Source organism: Chenopodium album, chromosome 15 (genome assembly GCF_948465745.1).
Source record: "Chenopodium album chromosome 15, dcCheAlbu1.1, whole genome shotgun sequence".
NCBI classification, from domain to species: domain Eukaryota; kingdom Viridiplantae; phylum Streptophyta; class Magnoliopsida; order Caryophyllales; family Amaranthaceae; genus Chenopodium; species Chenopodium album.
The window spans coordinates 46,762,955-46,781,292 of record NC_137848.1 but is presented as its reverse complement, the minus strand read 5'-3'; the positions used below and the strand labels follow the sequence as shown (position 1 = coordinate 46,781,292).

Here is an 18,338-nt window from a genome sequence, read left to right as displayed (position 1 = left end):
TGATGAACCCTTTTTAAATCTACCTCGGTGTCAAAGACACCTAAAACGCATAATGCGCCATAAATCTTATCCCTCGGTGTTGAAAACACCTTAAGTGCACTAAGGCACTAAAATATAATTTATTCCTCGTGTTCAAAGACACTTAAATAGCTCTTTTCTCATGCTTAAAGCATCAATAAAATATATATGAACCATAATAAAATTCCTTTTCAATGTTCCAAACTCAATTAAACATATAGTTTAATTAAACATGCTTTCTATCATGCCATAAATTAAAGTGTGGTTCATATACAACATGCTAAACGATTTATTTTCCAATCATTAATCCATCACAAATAAACCATGCTTCATAATTCAATCACCAATATCAACCAATCATAATCTTAGCATGATACTACGTGGGATTAATTAATCAAGCCTAGCATGTTACTACATCATCAAAAATATGCTAAGTATGCGAACGTACCTTGAATACGATCTTTAAAACGCCACGACTAATAGAAATCACTCACTTCAAAGTCTCATACAATCCAAAATCATAATATGGCATTAAAATCAATCTATTCCACACAAATTTCCAGCAATATATACTCTTATTAAACCACTTATAATTTAATTAAAACAAGCTGAAAATTAATTTAAAAACTCATACTTTAATCTTAATTAATGGGTAATCAAAATCCCTTCAAGAAACTTAATTTTTAGCTTATTAACAAAAATTCCAGCAATAATAATTCATGAAAACTTGTTGTAATTATACTTTAAAACCCTCAAATTAAAGGTTTAAGCCACCCTAAATCATATTCCTTCAATAATCAATTATTTACAAATCTAGGGTTTCAAAATTGGGGCTTTTTTAATTAAAATTAAAATGTGAAAATTAATTTACATCATACTTAAAATCAATCATCATAAAACCATCACAAAACTCATAATTTATAATTAGATCTAGGATTAAATAAAAGAAAAATAAAAAAGAATAATTTTTTTTTTCGAAAAAGGGTGGCCAAACAGCAGCCACATCACCACAGTCGGCTGCTGCCCGGGCTGCTAGTGGCGCCGCCGCTGCTGCCGGCTGCTGCTGGTGGTGGCCGACGGTGGTGAGTGCCGAAAAGGGGAAGGGGAAAAGAAAGAAAAAGAAATAAAGGAGAAGGGAGAGAAAGTTTACCTTGGGTATTCTCGCCCAAGTGTTGAATATTTATACCCCTTTCTCTAGAAACCCTTGTGTAGACACCCAAATGTGTCTCCCCAAAACCAAACCCAGTGATGAATACCTTTTGCGTCGAATGATTATCGAATGAGGTGAAAGTGTAAAAGGTCAAGTGTTGCAGTTGGTTTTTATTAAATTAGCAAAGTCCTATAGTCAAAGATAAATACAGGTGCATCCCAGCGGCAGCAAGAGTAGAATAGGGAAGACCCTACTCCAGCACCAGACGACAACATCTAGCGTCTGGCAACAGATTTCAGCGCCTGGCGCTAGATTCCAGCGTCTAGCGACAGAGCCAAATCGCGGCGCCAGAGGCATTGCAGCGGCAACAGAACGCTCAACCACTCAGAGCAATTATTTCAACCTCTTTCAGCAATTTCGGGTTCCTTGGTACGCCAGTTAGCCCCTATAAGCAATTTGACATGATTAAGTAGTCGGCTTGATTACAATCGCAATAAGTGATTGACCTGAAGAAAGATCGTCTCACTTAGCTTAAAGCGCCTAAACATTGGCTCATCGCAAGACACCGACATACTGGTTCATAAACAACAGAGGCACCGACATAATGGTTCACAAGCAGCAAAAGCGCCGACGTACTGGCATAGCGGAAGAAAAAGTTCAAAGCGAGCTTTAAAGATCGACAAGCGTTGGTCTTCGGAAGTTTTCTTCGGAATATTATCGCAACAAACATTCAAGTATCAAAGCTCTATTGTTCAGAGACGCGTGGACATTTCATTCAAAGCTCTTTTGTTCAGAGACGCGTGGACATTTCATTCAAAGCTCTATTGTTCAGAGACGCGTGGACATTTCATTCAAAGCTCTTTTGTTCAGAGACGCGTGGACATTTCATTCAAAGCTATTTTGTTCAGAGACGCGTGGACATTTCTTTCAAGCTCTTTTGTTCAGAGACGCGTGGACATTTCTTTTCAAGCTCTTTTGTTCAGAGATGCGTGGGCATTTCTTTTCAAGCTCTTTTCCTCAGAGACGTGTGGACATCCTATTCAAGCTCTTTTGCTCAGAGACGCGTGGGCATCCTATCAAAGCTCTTTTGCTCAAAGATGTGTGGGCATCCTATCAAAGCTCCATTATTCAGAGACGAGTGAACATCCCTCTAAAAGCTCCATTGTTCAGAGACGAGTGAACATTCCTCAAAAAGAAGCTCTTTTGTTCAGAGACGAGTGAACATCAACGGCGACGAAGCACGACCACAACATCAACAACGGCGGGATGACGTTCTCTAGTTTGTGGAAGGTCGTCAAAACAAAATGCAACAAATCGGTTACTTCAGAGACGTGTACTCGACGGTGCAAGATACGCGTTTCTTAACTCTTTATCTGTTTTAACTAACGCTAGTTTGCAGGTATCGGCATTACAAGAATGATTTAGGATCGCAGAACGTTCTGAATCATTCTCCGTCCCTATCGTTACTTTGACTTTCGTTTTCGAAACTTGCGTTTCTCCAAACTCAGTCAAAGTGGGGGCTTCTGTAGACACCCAAATGTGTCTCCCCAAAACCAAACCCAGTGATGAATACCTTTTGCGTCGAATGATTATCGAATGAGGTGAAAGTGTGAAAGGTCAAGTGTTGCGGTTGGTTTTTATTAAATTCTTTCTTTCTGTTTTCGAAAACAACTCTATTTTATGAAAACGGCCAATCCGGTTTAGTTTTGTCCACGACAAGGGTCCAATAATAGTGTAGTTGGATGGGGCTTGCAAAGAGCTTTCCAACGATATATTATAAGCCCAATTCCGATGAATAATGAGGAAGTACGTTATGGCCAAAATACTAAACTGGGCCCGGTTTGGTCTTTACATGCGGTCCAATGATCTAGGGGAGGGCCCAATGTTAATTATTATTCCTACAGTTATTAGAATTAACTATAGTCTTCTAGAATTCTCTAGAAGGTTCTCTTTAATCCTAATAAGATTAGAATTAATAATTAGATTTTGATAAAGTTTTATTTGGAATAAAATATTATTTTATGAAAAATACGATTTCGATTTTCATACGGATTTTACAAATCGATTTTGATTCATATGTGGACTCCGTGTTGAAAACGCATAGAAATCCAGTCTGTCGCCACGCGACAGACCCTGTCGCCTGGCGACAAGGTCGGTTTTGCAGCGACAGCGTGGAGTTTTATTCCTTATCAAATTCTACCTATTTCCGGACTGTTTTCTTATAAATAGGGTCCTAAACCTCCGTTTTTAATCATCTACAATCAACAATCTACAATCAACAATCATCTTTCTCTCTCTAAAGCTAGAAGCTTTCTTTCTCTATTCTCTTTCTAAGCCTAACCTTTTCACAAACACAATTCCTCATACATTAGCACTAGACACACCTAGCCAAGTTCGAAGTTGCCTTCGCCCTAGACGTGAAAGGTTATAATTTCTGAGGGTTTGGTCCCTAATCTTTTAATCTTTATTTAATTTAATGTTTGATTTTATATTTTCCTTGAAGTTACTAACGCGTGTATTTTGTTATTAGAAAGAGATACGAGGCATCAAAGTATGTAATCTTATTGCTCTATTCTTGTGGAAAGCATGTTTAAATTTATTTAATTCCTAGTATCATGTTAGGATGTCTTTATTGCTTTCTAGTATCATGTTTAGGGTGCTTCCTATGCTTTCTAATATCATATCAATATCATGTTAGTATCATGTTAGGGCTAAAGCTTTGATTTTTATTGCTTAGTGACATGCTAGGATTTGTTATTAATCTTGTTAGCATCATGCCTAGGATCTTGCTATTATATTTAAGCTTTATTATTATGCTTTAACATGATTATAATTGTTATTATTATAATGATTATCATGTTGCTTGATGCTTATTTATTGTTATTGCTTGATCACACCTTTTATGCATGTTTAAAGGGAATTTGTACTTGTAATCACACTTAATAAGATAATTAATAATCTTGTTTAGGGTTAATTTGATTATAATTCAAGTGATCGCCAATAATAGTTTTGCTTGTGCATTAATATTCAACCAACATAGATAAACAGGTTTAGGGTTAATCTATTGTTTGCATGTTAGTCAGAAAGCGCACATGAATATGAGAAGAATGAAGTAGAGGCCTATTTTATAGGGCAGGTTCAATCTCTTTTAGGTTGGATTTGTACCTTAATCCCCGAACCCTATTTGGTTCAAGACCTTTTGGAGTTGACGATCTCCTAGATCGTTAAGGGGTGTAATCTTCACCTTGTGAACGGTTTACAAGTTCCTAAAACTTGTTGGCAACTCTTTTGCTCTAGCTTCCTTCCCTTTGGACGCCACCATGCTTAAGTGTATGATCACAGTGGGGTTCAAGTTTGGGGTAATGCTTGAAATATTCCCTACACCTTGTTACCTAAAATTTCCTTTTTTTGATCTTTCCTAATCCATTTTTTAATAAAACTTAACTAAAATAAAACTTTTCTAAATTAAATCCCAACTTAATAAAATAATTAATTAAATAAAACCTTCCTTTTATAAAATATTTCCAAACTTATTTTAAAATAAATAATTAAAATGCCATAAATAATTCATTTCAAATTTTTTAAATACCTCACAAAATACTTATTTAAAATAAAATACGTATAAAAATACAGGGTATTACATTTTGAAGGAAAATGAAAGGTCCTCCTCCCCTCCCTTTCCCTTCCCTCTTTTTCCTTCCCCTCCACTATTGTTATCCAAACATAGCGTTAGTATTACTACAGGAACCGGTCATAAAATTGGTCTCTTCGACATTATCATCATGTACTTATACTTAGAGTTGTCAGTTTCTAACTCAAACTGTTAAATTCAATTGCTTCGAACCAATCTGCAAGAAACTGAATCGTTAAAAACCCATTTTTTGGAAACCAAAAATAATCCGACCTAATTGAACCGAATTTGTATGAACCATTACTAACCATTACATTTTAAACCGAAAAACATTTAAACCCAGCAAAAATCCGATAAACCTGAACAAGTTCAACTCATAACTCATTGTGACCGAACCATTTATAACCTGTAACCCGTTGTGACCAAACTATTTCCAACTCGTAACCCGTTGAGACCGAACCGTTTACGACTCGTAACACGTTGAGACCAAACCGTTTACGACTCGTAACCCGTTGAGACCGAACCATTTACGACCCGGAATCCGTTGAGACCGAATCGCTTTATGACCTGTAACCTGTTATGACTGAGACGTTTACAACCCGTAAGCCAATATGTTTATGATCTGATCCTTTTCAACCCACTACTCGATAAACCTAACTTAATTATGGCTTAACTTGATTATAACATGACCCATTCCTACCCTTTATCTGACTAACTCGATTCGATAATGATCCGACTCGATTGTAACCTAATATGATTTAGACTGAAACCCGCTTTAAATTGGGTAAACTCATTTGCAAACCGACAAATTCAATCCAAACCGATTATGACCTGAACCGATAATGACATAACCCGATTTCACCCGATTTGTTTTGAACCGAAACCCATTTTCTAACCAACCCAGTTTAACCCAAACTGATTATGACCCGAACCGATTACAACCCTACCCGATTAGAACCCGAACTGTTTTGAACCGATACCCACTTTAAACTTGTTAAACCCATTTTCAAATCGACTTGGTTTAACCCAAACTGATTATGACCCGTAACCACTACAACTCGACCCAAATAGAAACCGCAATTAAAAAAACCAAACCGAACTGACCCGGTGATTTTCAAAACCGACCTGCTAATTAGTTTCAACCCGTTATAAACCGACCTGTTATAACCAGAAACTGATAAACCCAACCCTAACCCGAACTGTTTACCTGAATTGACGCCCTTACTTGTACTCTATGTTTTTTAGTACTCCATGTTTTTAGAGTAGTTCAAGCAAAACTTGGTATGTTATTATATATTATGTACAACTTTTGGGCATTATTTGTGAGATAAAATATTTAAAGTTACACATAATATGTGACAGAGGTAGTAGTTGGGTAGGAATTCACCTTGTAACCTTGAAGTCACATGGTCAAATTATCCCAACATTACTTACAACTAACAACTCAGAATTCTGAATACGAGTACTTGGTTAGAACTTTCGTATCGATTCCGATGATAAAAATAAAAAATAATTAAAAAAAAAAAATCACCTATTAACTTAAGGGAGTTAAGCCTCTGCTTGCAATAACCAAGATCCGCCCCTATACTAACCCACTACTCTCTTAATTACTTGCAATTAATCTCACTTACACCTCCTATTTCAGAATAATTGACAGAATCAAACTAATCACACATGCGAATATAATAATTTGACCTTTTTTATATACTTTCTCTGTTTCATACTAGATGACACATTTCATTTAGACACGTTTGTCGATGCATACTTTCTAATGCAAATATGTTTAATTACATTTTAGCAAAAATTATAAAAATTTGATATTTAAAAAATAGATGTTGAGACTAATCAATAAAACCCCACATTACTATACTTTTCTCAACACAAAACCACAAAACGAAATCAAAACAAGTTATATGAATAGTGTACAAAGTCAAGCTGTGTCATTGAATTTGAAATGAAGGAAGTATATAATTAAATATTTAAAAAAATATAAATATATTGAAAGGTTGATATTACGATTTTATATTAATATCATGATAAACTTTGTTAAAATTACATTAATAAGAAAAACTATAGTTAAAGTTAATATATGAATAGGAACAAAAAAAAAAAAAAAAAAAAAAAAAAAAAAAAAAAAAAAAAAAAAAGTCAAATGTGACAATTATTCTGAAATGAGTAAGTACCATTCATGTGATGTCCGTAATTAGTACTTCATATGCTTCACCATACTTTCTATATAGAGAAAGGGCACGTAATAAGTTATACAGAAAGAGCAAAGCAAATCAGTTTCCCTGAAATAGGTTCATTCTTTTTTTGACTTCATGATTTGCATTTCAGAAGTTCATACTATGATTGATTGGTTATGTGCTCAAAGATTTAGGGGATCATGATCTCAACTTATGCATAGATGTTTAGATATTCTAAGCATTGAAATGAGCCGGTCAGCAACGTATACCAAAACCCACCCAAACATTCTGAGGAGTATATGCAAAACTTACATTAGTCATATGTAACACAACCAAACCAAAATAAAAAAGAAAATGAAAGACGGGAAGATAGAGGCTAGTTTACCACACTACAAAAATATTCAAGTAGTGTTTGACTTTAGCAAACCACTGCCTCTACCTCAAGCGCTAGCGTCGAATAGGCCCTTTGTATAATTGAAATTCCGAATAGGCTCCAAAAATCACATAAATTTCTATTTCAAGTGAATTATTGCCAGGATCAATGCCTCACACGAATAAACTCTGAGTAGGATTGTCAACAAAAGAATTGAGATACCAATAAAACTAGTAACTGTACACATGTGCTGATGTGCTTCCTATATTTTACAGCTCTGGCTACTTATACAGTGTATATATACCCCATCTTTCTCTGTTTTTGTGTGTATATATGATATATCTTCCCCTTCCTCTCATTCTCTGTTTTTGTCTTGCTTCTCTCAACCTCAGCAATATCATGCTGCATCGAAGTTGAGGGAGATTCCAAGCAACAAACAAGTAGTGGTTGAACATTAAATTTTCATTTTTTATCATGCAGCAATATCAGCTGTTAACCATTCAGTATGGCACGCAGATCCAGTTCAAGCAGACCTCAGCTAACTATTTATCAAGCATTCATTTGGTAGACCAGAATCCCTCCTTTTTTGAGGAACTTGTTTCCTCCAAGGGTCATTGTGCAGCTTGTAATGCAAAACCTAAGTAGAACAAATAAGAAAGCTAAGGTCAGTGTATACAATACAAATCTATGAATTTGCCTTAAATCATACAGTCTAAAATAAATCTCTGCTCATAAAGTAACTTATTACTGCTGAACTGCTTTGATACTCAGGCATGGAGTGTCATATACAAGTGTTAGACAAACCAGATTCCAAATTTAAAGACACGTAGACGCAGTCCTTGTATGGTAAAAAGGTATTGATGAAACATATCCCTGGATCTAAGGAATTTTGAATGTCTTATGTCTATTCACATTCAAACTTTTGATACAAATGCACAAGAAATAGATTATTGGTAACTTATTGTAAGGTTTTCTGCTTTAAACTTTATCTCAAGCACATATTGAATGGCTCTCTCTGTTATCCCTCTAATTTAAAGGTTTTTTTTTTCTTCTATAAACGTGGATCAAGATAATTGAGGAGTCAAGGTGAAAATCGAAGTGTCAGGTAAGGATTACACAACCTTGTCAAAATGTCAAATGTCTAAGACAAAAAATGAGGTTCCATTATAAAAATTAAAAATTAAAAATTAAAAAAAAATTGTGAGAATGAGAGAGAAGGTAGATAGAGGCAGTGAGATTAAGAGAGGACTAGAGGAGAGAGTAAAAAAAAAACTGACTGGAAATAATGTTTCTAGACTTTTCTGCTAATGGAATACAAGTGTACAACTGGAGCATCATTATACGTAGATAGAGGTGTCAATTCGGATTGGATTCGGTGAGGTCGGGTCGGGTCAACTTTTAAAGTTGAGTCATGCTATTTTTTTGTGTGCATGAGACTCGAAATCTAAATCGGATATTTTCAGATCGGGTCAAGTGTGGTTTTGACACCTCTAACGTAGAAGTTTTTAACAAAAACTACTGAAACTAGAATCAAACTCCAAACCTCTGCCCATTTGCTTTACCACTGAATCAAAGAAACTTGTATTTATGTTACGCCTAAAAAGCATTTTATATATTTAGGGGCCCTGTGCGGTTGCACTGGCACAGTGTCGGCCTTGACAACATGGACCAAATGTCTTTCCTATGAGTTGTTTCTGCTCACCCCTATCGAAAGCAATATGTTTAGAGAAATCCAATTGTTTCATGAACTATTTTTGTAATTAAGCTCATTTCTTTTCAAATTTTCAAAAGCCTCCATTCAACAAACTAAAATATTATGCCTAAATTTAAAAAATCTATAATCCAGTAGTTTGGAATCTAATGCAATTGATGTGGATGAAAAGAGAAAGTAGATGAGACGATCATTCAACATGGTGAGACACACAGTAGAGAACGTATCAAACCTGTATAAGTGTGGCAAAGGCATCATCTTCAGTAAATTGTAACATCTCTGCAGCCCAATCATCAACACGATTGAAGGTAGATTTCTGCCTCTCAGCCTCAAGCAAGGCAGAATCACGATACAAGAACCGCTGCCAGATTCTCTGTACATTAGCCAACTTAAACTCTATCTCTGTCTCATTAAACCCCTACAATAATACAGGCCCACAAGTTAGCCCAAGACTAAATATAACGCACAACTGAGAAATATTTACAGAAACACACACAGGAACAGGACAGACAGTTACCCTGAGAATCTTTATCAAATTTGGAATATCATCCTCAGCAATCCGAACAGCAAAACTTTCATAGTTGAGAACGTTCTCATATGGAAGAAAGATGCCATCCTAAACCATCAAGAACCAATAAAATTTGGAGTTAGTGGGTTCAGATAGCCCAGTGTGTAAATTGAATAAGTTTCAAATGATTGGAAGTGCAAGTGCCAAGTAGAGCATATACTCCCTTCATTCTAGAATAATTGACAATACTTTGTTATTCATATATTAACTTTGACTAAAAAAATTTACTAACGTATTAAAAGCAATTTCAAATGCGGCACGCTCGTGTCATGCCGAGTAGCCCAATGAAGGCACGGACATGCCGTCTGAAGCTCCATGTGTCTAGAGGTGACATACATATGCCTCAACCTTGCATGGGCATGCCTTGACAAGCGCTACTGTGAGCCACAGAGGGAGACACGTCCATGCCATATGGAGCACGCCCGTGCCTCACTGAGGAAGTTTTATCCTGAAAGCTACTGGTTCCAGATTTGAAGAGGGCATGGATGTGCCTCTAAGAAGCATAAAAATTAGCGTTGTTATCATCCCTTTGTTTCTTTCACAACGGAAGTTGGGTTTTAACAGGACTTGGTTACTTCAAATTTTCGTAAGGGCTTGAAGTTCTTCGTGAAGTAGTCAAACGAATAATTAGGAAGTTAAGTACGAAGTATTGAGTTTAATTTCCCTTGTTTGATCTATTCCATGGAAGTAGGCTTGATAGTTAATCTGGGAAGCCATTGATAACTCGGAAGAGACTTGTATTATTTAGGGATTATTTTTCCTCTAATCAATTCAATTATGTAATGGGAATAGAACTGCTATTACATTGATTATATTCATGGTGATCCTTGACCTTAGATGTTTTTATTATCAAATTTTCTTCCTATTTAAATTAATTGCGTTGTTTAGTATAGAATTCTTAATATTGATTTGGTTAATTGCTTAATATTAGCTTCAGTCAATTTAATTAATTAATCCTTAGTCTCTTGGGATCCGACTCTTACTTGCCCGTCTATATAGTAGTCGGAATAAATAGGTTATTTTTACTAGGTACGCGACACGCCTATCAATTGTAATCCATTAGAAAATCAAACAAGATTATCATAAGATGACAAGAACCCAAAACTACCTGAATTATCACAGGAATGCAACCTTGGAGAATGCTATCTTCCATTCTGCCACTCCAACCATCTCCAGGGAAGACCCCACAGAAAACAGAACTAGCCAATTCTTCATGATATTTTTCAGAGCGTAAAGGTGTCACAAGTACATCATTCCGGTGCTGCCTACCTAGCTTCCCATCTTTATCAACAATTGAACCAAATTCTTTTGCTAACTTTTGTCTAATACCCATGCTATATCTGAATTTTACCGAAAAAAAAAAAAAAAAAAAAAAAAAAAAAAAAAAAACACTATTTCAGCAACCTGATTGATTGGAATTATTGAAAAATTACCAAAAGAAGTGAATAACTGATAAACACAGCCTTATGGATAACAAAGTTGGTCAGTATAGAGAGCTTACGTAGCTTCCGGTCTGCCATTTTCATAGGCAGACCCCAGATTCCCATTAAAGTAAAAAAGTGTCATCCTCTGGGCATGAGGCCTGCAGCAGAAAGCACTCATGAATCAATATGCATTATTACAAGAAAAAACATAATCGGGATTTGCTTTAGCATGGTACTAACATACAATAAAAATTAAACAAGCATAAAGAGCATAGCATGATTCAATTCTCTACAAAGAAGAGCACCTTGCCCAAAGTTTAGCCCTAAAGGAGTTCCCATCAGGCCGTTTCCAAGCAGGAAGAACAAGATCTTTGCTAGGGTCAAAACAGGGATGGTTGCCTCTTCTAGCAATGGAAATGTCATCCCAGTTGTCAGCCCAGTAGGCAGTGGTTGAATGATTATGCTTTGAATTAGTGTTCCCCCAGTGAACCAACATCATGCTGTTCCATATCTCCTTGGGGGCATAGCACGCACCTTCATCCCATGAGAAACTCTGGCATCAGAAACATAAAAGACATCATAATCAGCCATCGTTAACATAAGCACAACAATAAGAGTTCAAATTCTAGTACCTCTCACTTTTTTTCAAATATAAAAGTAGAAGTTCTTATGTGCACCATACCCAAATATGATCCTTTCCAGATGAACGTTCCCAATAAGGATAATTGTGTACGATATGATCATATGCCCTTTTATAGAAATCCAAAGTGAAGGAGCTCCTAATGCCCCTATATTCCTGAGAAAAAACATACAAGTGTTACAGAAAATATGAGCAAAAACCACAATGGTTGTTTGAAAGTGAAAAATTGCACGAGCATTCCAGTCAAATCCACAAATTCTACTTCATTAGTTCATTGAACACTGGTAATATAAAGCTTTTTGAGTACAAAGGTCAAAGGATCAAAAGTGAACAAGAAATAATATGAACAGGCAGAATGCATGGATAGAAAGTTGATACGTGGAGCACCAAATTCGCCGAAGTCTTTAAATAATTATTTCCTTGAATGAGGAATTTTCCATTTTGGTTGCATAAGGTGTTGCAGATTCCACTTTAGTGCTATTCTTGCTATTTCCACTTCAGTGACCTATATGCTTGTGATTTACACTTCAATGAATTTAAGTTTTACAATCCTTAACACTTGGCTTACCTACAAGATAGTAGCTTTAATCTCTCACAATTATTTAAATCGCAATTCAATTAGAATCTTACGATTTTTACTACTCATGTATGGCCATACGATCATATTTCTGTAAACTAGCAAAAACCTCATAAATTTAAAAATGCCTATATTGTCAATTATTGACTGCTTAGTGGGTAAACAACTATTTTCTACCAATAGTTAGGTTTTTAAATTATCATATAAACACATACAATGAAATTTGTGTATGACATCTTGGTTATGCGTGTTCGATTCTACGATTCAATTCTAGAAATTTTTTAACAATTCAAAATAAAATTACGATTTTGATAACCTTGATCTCTGCAGTAGCCCAGTTAGATGAATAACATGAAAAAAAAAATGTTTTTCTCAACTTATTCTCCCGCCAAACGTAGTTATCAATTATCAATAATCCCTCCAATTGGAGTATTTAACAAATAATTCTGAAGTTCCAAAAATATTTTGATTTTCAGAGTAGTTGGAATAAAAACCTGAAAACTTCTTACAATTGAAAAAAAAAAAAAAAGGAAATTAAGAAATCAGCTAAATTCCAAAACTCATAAAACTCCTAAGCTTTTCCAAACTGCTAATTTTTAAATAGGAAAATATTGAAAAATACCTGCTAAATAAGATGAGATACTACCACATAAAAGGCAATTCTACTCATTCTGGCATTCTAGATCCACATATGAAGAACATAATAAAAAACACTAGAAAAATTTTTAATCGGTATAGAAGAAGCACACATAACCTTAAATGGGATTAAAAAAAAAAATGGTACAGTCGTATATTTAAAAACTTGAGACACGGAAGGAAGCACAGAAGAAGAAGGTTGACAATGGCGATATCAAGAAAGATTAGCCACAGAAACTTGAGGAACCAAAGTGGAAACACCAACAAGGTACAAAAGAATTTCCTAACCAGAGGTAGACAAAATGAAAATTAAGTTCCACGCTTATTGTAGAGAGAATAAGTCAAAACAATGAGCTGAATTTGATATTTTGCAATCAGAACTTAAGGAGACACATCATTAATCTATTGGAGACTTAATAGAAGTATCCAAAATAAAACTATTTTTGAAACTTGTGGTGAGTCATGTCTAAAGTGGAATGATAATCAGAGGTCAACAAGGTGGAATATTGGCATACCTCAGGTACAAAAATGGATAACTTCCATCTTATATCCATATATTACCCTAAGAAGCCACCAGGTAATGTCTTGCATCTAGAAGTTGCAAAAAGTGAGGGCCAAGATCATCACAACTAGACAAAGCAGAACACGAAGAACTGATGTTATTTAGTGGTAACCCATGCTTTGATTAAACAATCATAAAGCTAACCTAAAATTCTGCCAAGATAGAACCTGGGAAATTAAGAAGATTTTGAATTAAAATTAAGTACTCCGTAGTGTATCTCTGTTCACAGCTGATCCAACAGAGGAGCCGTTTTTGGTTTGACATTCCAAGACAGATAGATAACCTTTACAAACAATAAAAACTTTCCAGAATCCACGAAAAATGAAATATTTTATTGAAAAATGGGCCAAGATGCACCATAATAAATTAATAAGTATGTTTTAGCATGTAGAGGTCAAATGCAGAAAATGAGAAAAGGATATTCTGTACTTAAGTAAGTGCAATAGACAGTTTAAATCAAAGTACATCAGCATGGTTTGATAAGTTAAAATACGTGACTCAATATGCAAAAGAATCAGAGTCATCAGACTGCCTGCACCATAACTACTCTGACTTATTCATCAGAGGAACCTCACTAGATTTTGAAGGTTGTCGGGAGAAATTCTGGCTCAATGCTTAAACGTAAAAACATTGGAAGACACAGGCTAATACTTACTAAAGGCTAAAGCTGGGAAAGGCAAGCAAGGGCAACATTCTAACAGATAAAACAGATCCAAAGATCTCATATGAATAAATAGACATTAAGGAAGAGTCACAATCACTGTAGTTAACATACCTGCAAATTAATGTGGGGAGCGTCATCAGAACGAGTAATGATACATGAATCAAGAATCGGCACAAAGAAAAAATCTGCTTCTTCACCATTTAAAGTTCTATAAGGACTAGCTAAAAAGCTTTCATAGATTGCCATCTGCAAGGAAAAATTGTATATATTAATATATTATAAATAGCATCTATTATCATCAAAATAATGTATAGAATTTGAAGAGAAACAAAATACCTGTGCACCATAAAGCTGTTCTGTCCATACAGTAGCATTCCATTCACCATAGAGTCTGTTTACACACTCAAACTTGAAATGGCGTCCCTGTAAACAGCATAAAGCTTAAGAAAGTTTGCGTCAACAAGGTATAGCACAAAACACTGACCTCACCCACCTCAAGGAGAAGACTATTGAATTCTGGGGGCAAATCATAGACATATATCAGAGGCCTTTTCTTTGTAACTGCAGCGCCAAGACCCTTCATACTTTCTACAGCATGTGCATAGCCAGGCATATCAATCTTAGATGGACGTAGCCACTGAGGCCACTCTCTTAAGGATGAGAAAACTGAAGGGATACTACAATCAGCTCCGTACCAGCCTTCATGACACTGATAACAAAGCCAGAATTTAGAAGTTGCCAAGTCAAGAAGCACTATGAACTTGTGAAGCATGTAGCTACTTTCTATAAGGACACATAAACAGTGAACCAGCTATATTCAGGAAGCCAGTACAGCAATTTTACACTACAGTAGGTACGCTGATTCAGAGGAACTCAAAAGGAAAGATAAACGACAAAGATGATATTAGAGACTTCACTGGTGTGGGGTTTTGAGGAAGCAGCAGAAACCCTTAAAATATGAAATCATTATATTCTTTGGCCATTCCAGTAGATTACAGAGGCAAACTTAAGATCTTCAATAGGGAATAGTCTTCTTCATTTATGAATTTTCATAGATGAACTGCTAAGCTGCCACTGGCTTCCTGATTTCTAGTTCACTCTCTAACAGTATTTCAGTCAAAGACTTCTACAATCTTATTCTTCAAAAAGCATGTTTCAGTCCTTGCTTGGTTATATCACTTTCATACAAGTTTCCCCAGTATTGGAGTGGCGACAAGGACTGGCAATAGGCCATTGTCAATTACGGACACATTTACAAATCAAGGACCATTTTAATTAGACAAGGAATTCAAGATACCTGACAAAATCCACCACGGCAATAGCCATGGCTGGAACACTGATTAATGCAGGTGGATATAACTGGATATTCACAAAATTGCCCAATGCGACCATCATATTTGCAATGACATTCCTCTTTAAATTTAGCCTTTCCAGCATATGCTTCTTCTGGGTCCACATTACACCACCCTACCACGCTACTATTTGTTGTGAATACATCCAGATCAGGTTTTCCCCAGTCAGTTGATGGAGGTGTAGCACTTGCACTAGAAAGATGAAATGAGATAACTTAAACCATTGTCTCAGGCTGGAATGCTGGATAAGTAAGGCATCGCATATAGCTTGTTTATGTCTGCTTACTTGATCTTAAATCCACAATGCTCAGCCACAGGACGATATGGATACTTTGTACCTTCTCCACAAAAGCACATAGCTCTTGTTGTATCACACTTACTCGGGCATATAGAAACGACCCATCGACCATAGGGTAGATCAGGAGTTACTGGATAGTTGCAAGCTAAATACAGTGTCTCTGAACATTGTTCCCCTATGCCATGAAAAGACCATCATTATTGGGTATGTATAAATAAATTCTGCTGCAACAAAAATACCTGAAATTATATTTACTAACCACATTGAGATTTTATGCTAGCTTAAGCATTTAGATGAGTCAATCAACAAATCTTAAAATGGAATAAAGTGCACATTGAGACCTTTTAAGGAATAAAAACACTAACCACTGTATCCATGAAAACATCGACACTGTCCAAGTTCATGATTGCAAACCCCTTGACCGTTGCAATCATTTTTGCAGACCTTCCCACCAATAATCTGCAACAAGATTGTCAAAATAGCACCCACTTAGCACAACTATCATAGTATCATACACTATCTCACACCAAATATCTTGCATACAGAATTACAGATATGAATTGAACCACAAACGAAACATGATACACGTGCATTGAAAATAAATACCATCACAATATACAATAGTCAACAATACTTCAAAGTTTAAACTGACTAAATCTTCCAATTCAAGAAGATACTATTGTAAGGAATAATACCTCAGTGACATTTATTGCCTTAACAACCGAATCACAACCGGAAAGCCACTGCCCAACCTCGGCCTTCCACGGAGCACCACGGTAAACAACTGCCTTATGCAAATCAGCCGGAAATCGACAGGCCAAGTCGAGCCCCATTAGGAAAGCTCCAGCATTATGCTGAGTGTCATTTTTGGTTGATATATTTGATGAAATACATGTAGTTTGAGCTTGTTTTATACTAAAGTAATCTAGTGTAGGTTTGTAAGGTAACCAAAAGAATTGAACAAGAAAGACTAACAATACCACTAACCCAATAACAGCAATAAGTGACCAAGAGCAATTCTTTTTTGGCATCACCAACATTTTCAAAACACTAATTTCTCAATAAAAACTACAATATTCTTCTCATAATTATATAATTTTCCAAATCTCTATATCAGTAATCAAATTGTAAAACCATTAATTATGTATATTCAAATGTTTTTTTAAAAAAAAATACAGATAATTAAGAATATACTCCTGGAAAATGTAAGTTCATCAAATGGGTGTCCCCAAATTCATCTTAATTACAGGAAAATAACATAAATTTCCCAATAAAAAACTGAAGTTAATCACGATTAAAAAAACAGGGGTAAGCGCAAAACTAAAGAAATTTGAATAAAAAAATTAGCAATAGACTGACCTGAAGATCTGAAAATGGTAATGGGTAGAATGTATACGAGGGTAAAATATGAAATAATCAGAGGAATCTTATAAATTAAGAAAAGAGCAAAATTTAATCAAGTTTTCTAAAAATGAATTAAATACTTCTTATGAACTATTTGCACCTAACCCAAAAATGTCCCCAGAAAAAAAATCGCAATGATCTGAAGGTAGCAAAACGGTGTTTTGAAGTGGGATGCTACTAGTGACTACTGACTAGTGTCCTCAGCTGTGAATCGCAATTGATTGATGATTGCAGAATTGTTTATTTTCTTGAAAAAAAAAATTTATTTTTGGAATCTTGCCAATTGCGATTCTCTCACCAATACATTGCATCTGGCAATCGGATCGTTCAGGTTACATCAAGCTCGGGTCAGGTATGAATTGGCTTATTTTGGGTTTTGGGTAAAGTGATAATCAGATTGGGTCAGATGTCTAGTCTATATTTTGGGTCAAGTCAGTTTCTAGGAACTTAGTAAGGTTACTTTAGGTCGGGTTAGGTGGAACAATTTTGGATCGGGTCAAATTCGAGTCATTTCAGGACTTTGGTGAAGATTGAATCAAGTACTGTATTTTTTTTTTCTTTTTTTTTTGGTGGAAATGTAATTGTTAATGATTATACGAAGTATTATTTGTAAGAAATATGCCTTGAATCTGATTTTGGTTCTTGGAGTAGCGAGCTATAACTCACGAGGTAACTTTTAGTATTTTGCAAGTAAGTTGAATGTTGCGATGAATTTGGAAGCTCCTATGTGAGTGAGCGAGAGCTCACATAAGACAGGCTTACGATTAGGTCGAGCGAGAGCTCCATTGCTCACCAGAGTGAAACAATTTTGGAAGTTGTGCACAACAGGGTGCGTGCAACTCTCAAAGTTACGAGCGTCATTTAACACTAAGGAGGTCAGCGTGCTTTCGCGTCTTTTGTCTATGTGAAACATTTCATATATTTTTACACTAAACTACTGGAATACTATATAGTAGTATATACTCCCTCCGTTTTTAAATACTTGCTCTATTTTTCTTTATCGGCCGTTTTTAAATACTTGTTCCATTTCCTTATTTGGAAAGCTTTTACAATATTTAATTAATTTATCTCACCTAGTAAACCTACCATGAATCATATTTAATTAATTTCATATTCTCTCTCCTCCAATTCTCTCCACTACTTT

The 18,338-nt window shown here is 35.5% G+C and overlaps 1 protein-coding gene across 1 annotated transcript; it reads right to left on the bottom strand.

Annotated features, from left to right (window-relative positions):
* Positions 1 to 7,433: 7,433 nt before the first annotated feature.
* Positions 7,434 to 17,424, bottom strand: LOC145582361 (uncharacterized). Its single transcript, XM_081639362.1, has 14 exons — positions 16,486 to 17,424; positions 16,156 to 16,249; positions 15,779 to 15,965; positions 15,438 to 15,684; positions 14,634 to 14,849; positions 14,477 to 14,563; positions 14,252 to 14,386; positions 11,744 to 11,857; positions 11,367 to 11,614; positions 11,139 to 11,219; positions 10,746 to 10,977; positions 9,587 to 9,685; positions 9,302 to 9,487; positions 7,434 to 7,995 (listed from the first exon to the last, which is right to left on the bottom strand). The coding sequence occupies exons 1-14, from the start codon at positions 16,828 to 16,830 to the stop codon at positions 7,897 to 7,899; spliced, it is 2,370 nt and encodes a 789-aa protein (XP_081495488.1). The 5' UTR covers positions 16,831 to 17,424; the 3' UTR covers positions 7,434 to 7,896.
* Positions 17,425 to 18,338: the final 914 nt, after the last annotated feature.

Coding starts and splice junctions, on each gene's coding strand:
- LOC145582361 (XM_081639362.1), bottom strand. CDS start 16,830: ATGTTGGTGATGCCAAAAAAGAATTGCTCTTGGTCACTTATTGCTGTT. Junction 16,250..16,485: donor AGGCAATAAATGTCACTGAG/GTATTATTCCTT, acceptor ATCTTGTTGCAG/ATTATTGGTGGGAAGGTCTG. Junction 11,858..14,251: donor CTCCCCACATTAATTTGCAG/GTATGTTAACTA, acceptor GTTTTTTCTCAG/GAATATAGGGGCATTAGGAG.